General features: G+C 45.4%; 1 protein-coding gene across 1 annotated transcript; it reads right to left on the bottom strand.

Annotated features, from left to right (window-relative positions):
* Positions 1 to 3,208: 3,208 nt before the first annotated feature.
* On the bottom strand, positions 3,209 to 12,160 carry LOC149327997 (uncharacterized). The gene is made up of 6 exons (XM_089565021.1): positions 12,144 to 12,160; positions 8,944 to 10,406; positions 6,487 to 6,624; positions 5,558 to 5,677; positions 4,656 to 4,916; positions 3,209 to 3,987 (listed from the first exon to the last, which is right to left on the bottom strand). Exons 1-6 carry the CDS (start codon positions 12,158 to 12,160, stop codon positions 3,209 to 3,211), a joined length of 2,778 nt encoding a protein of 925 aa, XP_089421147.1.
* Between the last annotated feature and the right edge of the window lie 259 nt (positions 12,161 to 12,419).

The raw sequence follows: 12,419 nt of genomic DNA, 5'->3' as shown, positions 1-12,419 counted from the left end.
ATAGTCTGATGTATTTTTTTCCAGGTCTCGTGTGTTTACCAGCACTGTGCCATCACTCATACTAGTTGTAAACTCATTTAGTCTTCTTTTAATATGTTGTGTTATCCTTGCTGACATGTTTTCCAATATCTTCTTTGCATGTGTTATTGTATATAGTAATAACCCCCCTACAATAATGCCGCATGGGCGCTGTAGGTACTTTGAATAAATAAACCCTATCGGAAATCTCACCTAGAACCATACCGGAAACGTAGTGTATGGTTAGTGGCTATAGCGGAAGAATAGTGGTTTCTTGGTAGCTAGAGTGGAAAAGAAGTGGATTCTTGGTGTCTATAGCGGCAAAATAGTGGTATGGTCATGGATACTGGCATGCTGTATATACCATCATGATAGTGGTATCGGCGGCCATGGTGATTTCTATCATAATTTCTAACATAATGGATTTTAAGTGGAATATTCTGGCTTCGTGCCAACCGTGATGGCAGCAGCTGCTGCAGAAACTTCATTCGTGGCGGATGCTGGCACAGTACTGGCAGTGTCGACGGTAAGGTGTGAGCTATGGTGTCATGTGTTCGTCGAGCTTGCAAGGTATACACCTGCGCGGTTATCGGAGGGCTGACGGCTAGGCTGAGTTTTTCCGCATTTTTAAGGATTGGGCACTGCATGGCATTGTGCTTGATCCCCACTGTGCAGTATCAACGTTTTTAGGGCGATCCGTCACGGGCTGACGGGCCCGGACGGGGTGCGCGTGGGAGCGACGCCCCACACGCGAAACGCGGTGCACTCGGTTACCTCGGAAAGCGCGATTTCAACGAGCACGGCAGGCACACACTGGTCAAGAGTACCGCTGGCAGGCCCGTCGTGGCACTGAGCGAAGAGCCAAGGACTACGAACATATGTGCGCTCGAAAGCATTCACGCCATCATACAAAGGCGACCGGCCGACCAGTCCCTGAAGGCCTCGAGGGCGGTCTCCAGGCAGTACTAGCACGTTTCAAGCGGTCTTGGAGGCGAGAGTGCTGGCGAACTCGCGAATAACACTACCGCAGCGACGGCTTCGTCCACGAGTTCGGCGCACCGCAGCGAACGGCGCGGCTGCAGCCGCGACGCTAGCGCGAATTTTACGTCGAAAACGAAACAAGAGCCTTCAATTTTAGTTCAGTAAATTAAATTACGACTATATTTTATACCGACATAAACATTGTTTATTTTTAAGAAAGCACTGCAGCAACACTGCGGCCGTTTTCATGCATGGTGAACCATTTACTCTGCTTACAGGTAGAATTAAACGCTCCGCGCAGTCTATCAATTTGCTTGCAATGCCACCCCGAGAATGAAAAGCAGGAGCCGTGCGAAAGCCTCACCGCATGCCTAGCCACGCCCCCACTCAGCGCGAAGCACTTTAAAAGCTCGCAAACGCGCCTTTGGCGCAGCAGTGGATACCGCTGTCAGCTGGGACGTCTCCTTTTAAGGCTGTCTACCCCGTCCTTTTATTGCGCAAACATACGTTGAGTAATCGTTCGAAGATAACTGCGATGGGTAAATACAAAGTATGTATGCAAAGTTTTCTAGTGCAGTACCGTGTGATAAGCACTATCAGCAGGAAAAGTTTAAATATGCATGGAGCATAAAAACAACTCTAATTTATTTTTTTTCTGCAGAATACAGCTTAACACCCACTTTGAAATCGAACTCGAAAAGCGCGATCTGACAAGCTAATACCATGTATCGAAAAAAAATATATACTGCATTTCCAGGTTTCGGAAAGTAAAATTTTTGAAAATAATCCACTGATCAATTTTCTTTTCTTGATGATAACGCCTCAGAGAATAGCTGTCAGCAGTAGCCGCCCTCAGGTAAAGAAAATTTATTAGAAAAATGAAGTGTTATACACTGTTATTTATTACACTACAGTGTGTGCATCTAATATTATAAACACTCTACAAATTTTGCATTTATCTAGAGCATGTATAAATACATGAAGGACAGATTTGCTTCAAAAATGTATTCTATAGTACACTGTATATATAAATGAAAACCACAAAGTAAAAATTATGCAGGACAGTCCGCAGAGTCTGTCCCCTTCAAAGGCAAAAGTGAAAATATGCGTTAAGTTTACAGTATTTACAGCTTTTACTATACAGATCCCCAAAAAAATGAAAAAAATGGCATGAAGTAAGGATGCAGCTGGACAGAATTTCAGCTGCATCCATTTTAGGTATTGTTTCGCATACTTTCTACACATAAACACCAAGCAGCACACGTGAATCCTACTGCACTAGGATATGGATAACTTTTATTATACATTCACTTGCATAAACTACACATCCCAGTAAATCTCTGCAGATATTTTCAACATGTAGTTAACATCACCATTTATTGCCCCTTAAGGGACCCTAGGTGGGGTATTCCATAAGGGGGAGCAAAAAGAACAGAAGGACATTATGGTTACATAGCAAAAGAAGGCAAGCAAATTATTACATGGCATTACAAAAGGGTGAAGCAAACATACATAAGTACACTGTGGCCATGCGGCAATTCAAGCAAGATCAAGAAGGGTGTACATAATACGAATAAGGGTAACTCAGAAAAAAATGTTAATAATCAGTGCATTTGTGGTACATGAGGAGTAGAAGCCAATGTGTGTTTGTTATTTACAGCTAATGACAAATATGCAGGGTCTAAGAGTAGATTCATGAATTTATTCGCATAGTATTCAGTTGCTACGGGCTCTCACAGCTAACTGCATCGTTCTATGGTTGATGGCAAGAAAGACTTATTAAAGGCATTACGGACCTATGTAAATGCTGCGAACTTAAAATGTTGAAAAGCTGGCACAATTTTTTGATGGGTGGAAGTAGGAATGTGTTGTGCAAGTAAGGGAAATTGTAGCCGGCATTTCCACCTCGTGTAATGCAGCACTTTGCCAACCAGGTTTATTCCAACCCACAGCTAGAGATGTGCCCCAAGCAAACAGCCCAAGTGACGAGGATGTGTATACACAGGAGAGAAAGATGAAGTGGTTTAGAATATGCCCAGACCATGGAAGTCTGCTAGCCACTGTTATTCCTAGGTACAGGTACAACTCTGCTTGTGTTACGGCTATAAGCTTAAAGAATTGTGATAATCTAGGTTATTACGTTTGCGGGCTTTACGAGCTTTATGACCTAAGCATGTGAGCAGAGGCTTGAACCCAGTTGCAGCTAATCTCAATCCCTTTCTATTCTATTTGGCAAGTCGCAAATAAATGTCTTTTCCTCCTGCAAAAATTCAATGAAAAGGCAGCAGTCGGCCACTTCCTCCGGCAGTACCACAGTAAGTGCTCTGCCAGATGATACAAAGCACTCTTTGATGTGCGATGGGGCAGCAGCAATGTCTGCAATGATTATTGGTCTGCACATCAAGACGCAAGTTTTGGCCTCTAGTAGCAATATTTTTTCGATGCGCTCGTAGGAGCCACTGCATGTTTTGATGAACGTTGAGTCAGAACGGGATGGTCGCTTGTATGCAATGCTGTGGAAGACCTGCTTTGCTTGTACAAAGCGCTCGTACTGAAGCACTTTGAATGTTCTCATGCCTAAGCGATTATTCACAGCATCCTGCTCTTCAACACTTAGAGCAACTTCTTTTCCCTTGCCTAAAAGGCACAACTTGCCAACATGCGTAGCCTTCTGTAAACGAGGATACCCAAAGGTCCCCATGCAAAACTCTTTCTCTTGGAGACACAGCAAGCTGCTGCTCATCACCTTGTGCAGTTGTTGATGCGTAATAATGCGTTCAACAATTTGCAGAGGGATGCCATTAGCAGCCGACACCTGCCGAACTATGTGCCCATTTCCACTTTCAAAAACAAAAGCAGAATGTGCCCATAATGGCCCAAGTGACCGGGCACAGTTGGCCAAATGAAGTAGCACATGAACATTGAATGTCAAGCTGGCAACCCCATACAAACTCTTGCACTGAACGACGAAACTCTCCAGAAGCAGCTCTGAAAAAAAAAAATATTAGGTGAATTTGGGAGCCATTAAAAATTTCCTCAAGAAACGCAGCCAAGGTGTTGTAAATCCACCTCAGTGGAAGATTTTTTTCTTCATGCTTTCTATGCCAAAGTTCATCGAAAACAAGCAGTTCCATGTTCAGGAACATGAAATCTCTCAATTACAGAAAAAGCAGACTATAAGAGTGTATGACACTAGCTGTTAAGCAAAAATCACTAACCAATTTACCACATCACAACTTCTAACAGACAAGCAATGGATAATGTTTCAGGAGTGCCGTAGTCAACTACAAGAATAGCACAAAAACAGTGCTATATACCTAACATGGCAAATATTATGACGTCAGAGAATATAAAAGACACTATAAACAAGAGGAAAAAGGGTTACAAGATGGCAGGATTTACTTTTGCAATATTTGGTAATCAACCGGTTTGTACCCTCTGTAAATATTTTAGAACCACAGTTCACAAAATGAACCATACCAAATGTACTATGCAGGAAAAGCATTTCTGATTGTAAATAATATTTCGAAATGCTTTGCAGACAGTTGTGCAAGACTACAAAAAGGTCAAAATCTTACATGGTTAATAAATTACATGGTTATCTCAGATGCTTCACAGCTATGCTATATTCAACAATTACACCTGTAATAAGTTACCTGCTTTGGCAATTTCAGACAGAGTGAGTTCCTCTCGCAGAAGGATGTGGAGAGCCTCTGAAAGTTTGCAGAGGTGCTTCCAATAGTCATGGTGCAGTATACCGTCTAGGCATGGCGGAGCATAAAACAATATCCACTGCCTCCACTCAGATGCTTTCCAATGCCCTCGTTCTCTGATTGACCGAGGCAGCCTTGTCACACAGTGTGGAGGTTTGATGACCAACAGCCGTGAATCAATGTTTTCAAGTGCAGATGGACGACCTGCAAAATAAATGTGCATACTTTTTTGTGAGCAGAGAGAATAGGCTAGGGGATAATAACCTGTAGTATATAAACATCCCAACAGATGAAAGGAAAAAAAAGGCACAAGCATCGCTGTACATAATACATAAATATCCGTACATGCATATAACCTTGCTTTTAGCCATTAAAAATAACACGAAATGCTGAATACACTGTACAGTGTATTCATCATTTTGTTTCATGCAGCATGTTTCCCTACACAGCAGTTCCCAGCAGCCGCTGAGCTGAGCCTGTTGATAATAAAATATGCTGCTACCGTCTTATTTCATCATGGTTTGTCAAAATGCGACAACTAGGAAGGCAGCTTAGTAGCAAATATTAAACGGCTGCAGCTTACTCTTTCACCACATTTTGTACACTATGTAGTGGCGCCATCAACAGTGTCTTCCACTAATCATACTCAGCAAAATCAGAGGCCACAGATTATAACACGTGCATGGTCTGCAATTTCTCAGCTCCCATTTCCCCACAATAAGGTGCACATTTGAAAAAGTGATGATAATCAATAATAACTGCAGTGCCACAAAAAGCAGGAATGTTACAGAAACTTTCACCAATCAGTGAATCACAAATGAATCGCATGGTGGGCATTGCCTTACCGACATAGAAGGGTTGACCTGAGTTCGAAGTTGACAAAATTGTCTCGGTCACTTGTCTAGCAACACCAAGCAGTACGGAGTGCATATATTCTGCACTGAACCCATTGACAAGGTCTAGACCTGAAAAAGAAAGAGAGTGCCCAATATCAGTAAAAATACAGCACAATGCCATGAGATAAAGTACAGGAATGAGCAAAATACTGATATATGTACCAATGAAGTCAAGCATGGTTCTGAATTTGGATAAAATAAGACAAAATAATACTACAAATTAGGTACAAAAAGAAATTAACATAGTATAGGGACTGTAGAAACTAAATAATAGAAGCAACCAATTTTTGCAATCAGTGTTGCACAGTTTAAGAAAGATGGCAGGAGTCGAGTGCTATTATTTTATAGATGAGGAAAACCATGGCTTGGTGGAGGCATTTGGCAAGTGTATAAAACCTTAAGTGAAGCTGCTCCTTCTGGACGTAGAAAGGCTGGAGCGTTGGGAAAGCATGCAGGTCAAACTCTTCTGCTTATGTAAATGCTGCACAGACCTAGGTTTGTGTATATGACAGGCTTGGCTGCGTTGGTACACCGCCAACCCGGCAGAATGGCATGGAAAAATTGCACGTATTACGGCAAGCACTGCCACTCAAGTGAGTTTCGCAAAGAATTCGCAAGTTGCACATTACCTTTCACCACCTAAATGCATGTGGTTTGCAGCATTGTTCTTAATGCTGAAAACAAGAAATGAACTTGATCATGGAGGAATTTAAATGTAGTGAGAGCCATTGGCCTTATTTCTCTCTTTACTAAGCTGTCGTTCATACCTCGGATATGTCTTACCACATACGCAGTGCTTGTGACATCAGTCAGTCCATGCCAACTAGAGCAAATTGAAGTTAAATTCTAATAGGAAGAAAGGAGGAGAATGTCCTTACCTATCAAATTCATGAGGGAAGACGGCCCTTTGAAGCCATTGATTATGTCTTCATAATCTTCTGCAAACTTCATGTCTCGCATAACCATGTATGTGGTTCTAGCTTCTGGCTGTTCTTTCGTGATATACCGCATGCTCCCTTAAAGGGGTGGAGACACCAAATTTTGAAGCTATAAAAAGCCTGCTATGGGATTCCTATGTATGCAAGGGCACTCAAGGCCAGGTGTTGGACGCAACAAACGTTTAAAAAATATTTTAATTCGGTTCCAAAGATTACCTAAATGCTCACTCTCACAATCTAGACCCATCGCTAGCGCCATCAACCATGACGTCACAAGGGGTGCAGAAAAATTAGTTTTAGTGACGTCATACCAAAATACAGTGACTTACGATGAGCGGGGCACAGCCGCGTGAGCGCAGTCGACGCACCAGCTAGCTGCGTTTGCTGCTAACCGCCACTCGCTCGGTTTGCGGCGCGCCGTTGCGAACAGCGTCGCAACGTCCGATTGCAGCTCGTTGCCTGCGTCCGGCCTGCTAGATGTCAACGGCGGGCCGCTCGCGGCAACAACGACGGGAAGCGGCAGCGTCATGATGACATAGGGCGCACTCCTTGGAGCCGGGCGGTCTGCGCCAGTCTTCATGCCGAACGCCGGCACCTGAAGAACGCGATAGTATTGTTTGTTCACGTTCATAGCAAACCCTGGGATATATGAATATCAAAAATGCATCGTTTCTGACGATCGTTGGCAAATACCGAGTTCATGGTAGAAGTGATGACTGCGATGCAAGCAAATTTCATCAGCCGGTTTTGTGCTGCTGCTACCTGGTGCGGATCGCCTGTCGTCTGCTAGCTCTGTTGCTCAAGACGTCGTGGAAATCGAACATATCTTTTATTATGGGACGAGTTCACAGTAAAGGGGTGCCGAGCGGAGCACGTTTCTGAGCGCTGGCCAGTCCCGAAGCGCCCTCAGCTGCGGAGTCGATATGCGAAAGCAGCTAGGCATAGCGACGACTAGGGCAGTCTGGGACCAGCGCGCAGGTCGTCGGCCGGCGTTGCCGCAGGCAGTGTCGCTGCCGAAAGATCCACTTTTAGCACAGTCATGCTGTCGTATCTCGAATCTAGAAAGCATCCTTTCTGGTAGCATGGCTGTTTTGTATTTTCTTGTGCGGATGTGAAGTACGCCGAGTCTGCCGGCCGGTAGGTCAGCCTGGATACCGTCTGCCGACGTCATAAAAGTGAGCTAAAGAGTGTTCTTGAAGTAAATAATAAACCATGGGACAAGAAATGTGAAAAAAGTGTCATTTTTGAGGATCGCTGACCAATACTGAGCTGCTGGTAGAGGTAACAACTGTGTATGAGCAATTTTCTCACAACCGCGCCTAGCAGCTGCCGCTGGCGCGACGTTGGGGTCCGGCTCGCCTGGCGCCCGCTAGCTCCGCTGCCGAAGGCGTCGAGGAGATTGACCATACTATTATTTTATTGTGAGGTGATTCTGTTAACACTACAGCTATTTGTGAAAAGTAGGCGTTTTATTATAGCGCAGACGACTTCCGAAGCGCCGGCCGCTTGCTAAACAGGCTATAGGCCTAGCGACGACCACGGCAGCCAGGCAACAGCAGAGCTCGTCGCCCGGAGCGCCCGCGAGCGGTGCCGTTGCCGAAAGCTCCCAACATAAGCAGACATGCTTTGTCGCTGCTCGAGTATAGCTGCCAGTTCTGATAACAAGGCGATCTCGTCTTTTATTGTGATATTTGTACACCATCCCAAGCAGCGCTCAGGTACCGCTGCACGGCAGCGAAGTGTGACACCGGTTGTGGGCGCAGCTTCGGTAGAGCGGCGCAGCGATGCTTACTGGCATTTTGCAAAGTGTTTCGCATCCTCACGCGAATCCGCGAAGGCGATATTAGCGTGCGAACAAAAAAAAAAGTCGATGTCCTCACTCATTGGAATCAGATCTGTCAGAATCCGAGCTGCTGGGACTAGACGTACAGTAGTTTGTTTTCATGCGCTGGACAGCACATGTGTGGGAAAGCAGACGATGCAGCAGTAGGTGCGTCACAACTTTTGTAGGCCCACGTGACCAAGCGAAGCAGTTGATCTTCCCCCTCTGTGACGTCACTGTACAACTCGGCGTTCCGAAACCGAAACCGAAAATCGTTCACCTAAAAATGCTATAATAAATTATTCACTGTGAATATATGAATCTTTGGGTGTGTATCATGCTTCCTGGAGCCATAAGAAACGTTTGAAACTAAGAACGCGCGAACGACAAATTTGGTGTCTCCACCCCTTAAGGCAAAAAGATAATACAGCACTTAATCACATGAACAGTAGTTTCCATAAGTTGGCACACTTCACAAAAAAAAAACTAAGCTCTTTCAATTTCGCTTATGCTGATACTTGTGATAATTGTTTAGCAATTACCCTAAGTACTGTCGAACTGTTCGGAACGCTCACCTTCAACATGCTCCCCTCGGATGAAGCACCAGGGGCATCCAAAGTACCCGTTGAAGGGGACCATATTCAGTACCGCTGCCCTTGCTGGCGCATCGACTGAGCAGCACAGCACGGCTGGTTTGGAGTAATGTGTAGTTGACTGGTATGTCCACTTCACTGCTTCGGTAGTGTTGACTTCCGTCACAAACTTCTTCAAGAAGAGCTGCATGTTTGGATGTTTCTTGCCAAACCAAAGCCCACCAAGTATCGGATGTTTAAACCGCAAGTGCGGTGGCAGTTCATTCACGATGAACTGTAAGGGCCACACTGAGCTCTTTGACGACTTCCAAATTGGACTCCCGTCAGTGTTTATAGTGAGAGTGATGTCATCTCTCGCAAGTGTTTCCCGCATTCTGCTGTAGCACTGAGCACTTGTGATGTCAGAAATTCCAGACCGTGGCTCTTGCAGCTTCTCCAGGTTTTCATGAAGCTGGGGCTTTGTACTTTCAATTGCAAAGCTGAGTTGCTTATGCAAATTCAGAATGATGAAAAATGAGCCGCGGTCTTTGAGCGTCTGCAGGGAACTGGTGTGCCGGCAGTTGAGGCACTGTGCTGACTTCTCAACGACATTCAGGAGAGCACTGCACGTCTCACAAAAATAATGGTACTGCACAACGTCTTCTTTTTCTTTGCACCACAGTTTGCGAAAAGCATATGTGCTTTGGGGCAAGACATTACGTCCAAAAAGGAAATTTATTAGCTTGGTTAAATCCCCCAATGCAGCCCATGTTAGGCCATGTGATACTGCATATGCCATAACAGCAGCTATTGCACCCACCTTGGTAACCTCTGCATTTGGCAACTTTTCATTGCTGAACTGCACAAAGGATGATGGCAGCTCATCATCTCCTTCTTCAGAACTCTCAAATTCTTCGCTGAGACTGTCACTATTGGCACCAGTGACATCACCCATATCAGAACCGGCGTCACTGGAAGTGTCACTTTCTGGCCGCAGTGCATCATTATGAAAGTTCTGCTGACTGTTGATCCCAATGTCACCACACAAATCAGAACTGGCGTTGCTGCAGATGTCACTTTCTGGTTGTAATTCATTTTCAAAGTCGTAGTCACTGCTCATGTCACCACTCATATCAGAACTGGCATCGGTGCAAGTGTCACTTCCTAATTGCAACTCGCCCTTTTGTAAGTCGTAGCTTGGAAGTTGTACGTCGGCCGCAGCATCGCTGGCTCCGTCTTGCGCGGTACCTTCAATGGGCAGAACTTCCGGGTAATCAGTGCATTGCAGTTCATCCCTCGGCTCCGTATTGCCCGCTGTGTCGTTCGCGTTGTCCCACGCGGTACTTTCAGTGGGAGGTGCGCTTGGCGGACCGCTGGAGACACCTTGAGCACTTGGAGGTTTGATCGTGAGCACGGCGGCACTCAGCGGATCGACAGCGGCTGCCAAAGAATGGCCCTTTTGACGCCTGCAGAGAGTTGTGCACGGCACGTCAAAGTAAGCGCCGGGCTCCAGATAATGCTTACGCTGTTTTTTAGGAGCAGATCCAGACATTGTCAACGTCACTAAACTTCGGATACGTATGAGCGGCAGAGTACGATCTCAGTGGATTACGTAATCGCGGATGCTGTGAGTTCCGCACCGGCACCAGCGACGAGCAATCTAGCAGACGCATGCACAACACAGAATCGGCCGCGAGCGAGTTTCGTACGCGACTGGCTTTTGCCAGCACCGTTCAGATACGCATTGTAATGTACTACCAGGGAAAAAAATGCACAGGACACTTAAGCTACGCTTTGGGTATGACCCGATAGCGTAGTGGGTTATAGCTTTCCATTCTGAGCAGTTTGACACCTTTTAATGCATTCAATTTTTTTAATTGTTTGAATTTATTAATTGATCAATTACACACAATAATTTTTCTTAATTAGCATCATCAAGCGTTAGCTTTTCATTCTGGGCATTCTGACACCTTAAAAACCATTTTTCATTTTTTATTTCTTTAATTAATCAATTAATTGCAATGATTTCATTAAGTGGTCATCATTGCCTGTCACACACCAATCAATCCCCAGTATCTAGAATCACAAATTACCATGATACGATTTTTTTTAGGCAGCCCCCGAGTATAGGCCGCCGGTTCGAATCCCTGTCGCGAGAACGCTGAATCGTATGACCTCATCTGGAACATTATGCGGCAAACGGCTGACATGATACAGATTTTTTTTACGCAACCCCCCGATTAGTAAATTCGTTTTTGAGGAAAGGAAATTGAGCAGTGTCTGTCTCACATTCCTATATCGGTGGGCACCTGAATCACGCCGTAAGGGAAGGGAGGAAGGTGAGAGTGAAAGAAGAAAGAGCGAAAGAGGTGCCGCAGTGCTCCGGAAATTTCGACCACCTAGGGATCTTTAACGTGCACTGACATCGCACAGCACGGGCGCCTTTTGCGTTTCGCCTCCATCGAAACGCGGCCGCCGCGGTCGGGCTCGCACCCGGGTACTCCGGCTCACTAGATGAGCGCCTGAACCACTGAGCCACCGCGGCGGGCACAGTCCCCGATTATTTCTGACACGCGGTGCCGACTGCACGCCAAAGGCTTTTCGACCGAACGAGCACAGATGGGGTAGGCTCAACCTCTGGGGCTATTTAGAACGCACAGACATGTACCCCTGTCCATGGCAAGAATCAACTTCAGAAAATGAGTCATTAATTGTACCAGCGCACGAGTAAAAATCCTGTTTACCTATAGAATTCTCGTGGACATAACTCAATGTGATGCAGTGATATATGTGACGCTCCCTTGTACTTAAATTGTTGGAGAGGGGGAATAAGGAGTAGTATTTTCTGGGTGTCAGCTAGCCTGACTATGTCATGCAATGATATTCGTTTCATCAAAACTCGCTCTTGGGCGAGTTGGTTCATCTGTGGTAAAGGTATGTACAGTCTTTGCCAAAAGTAACCAGGCTATACCCAGTTTGCTTCTCACTCGTATATTGAAGCTATTATGCCAGCCCTCAGGCTGTAAATCTCTGTATGGTAAGAAGAACGTACCTCTCTCCTCACCGTCAAAGAACTGTTGGTATTTAGGGAAGCCGTGAGGGCTCTGGTATACGAATAAGGAGCAAACCATGCAGCTTGGTTATTTTTGGCAAAGACTGTACTTGCGCGAAAGAAAACAGGACAAAAATTAAGACGCACGTACGTGTACGCCGTGTACATGTCGTATGTGTTTCTTCATTTTTGTCCTGTTTTTTCGCGCAACCTTTACCAATGATATTCGCGACGAATGTATCGGGGATTTATTGATAAGGTTCAATCCGCATATCAATTCTGCTTTTTTTCACTGCTAGCGAAGGTGAACCGAACCAAGGTGTGGTTTCGGTTCCGAATACCGCACGCAACCATTAGCAGACGCAGCCGTAGCCACGCCGTAGCCGAATAACAGCAACAAAACTCCGAGCGCTTTGTTGTCACCGTC

The sequence above is a fragment of the Amblyomma mixtum genome, chromosome 10 (genome assembly GCF_055824585.1).
Source record: "Amblyomma mixtum isolate Tamu chromosome 10, ASM5582458v1, whole genome shotgun sequence".
Taxonomy (NCBI): domain Eukaryota; kingdom Metazoa; phylum Arthropoda; class Arachnida; order Ixodida; family Ixodidae; genus Amblyomma; species Amblyomma mixtum.
Note: the sequence above shows the minus strand (reverse complement) of the source record. Positions and strands in the feature narration are given on the sequence as shown.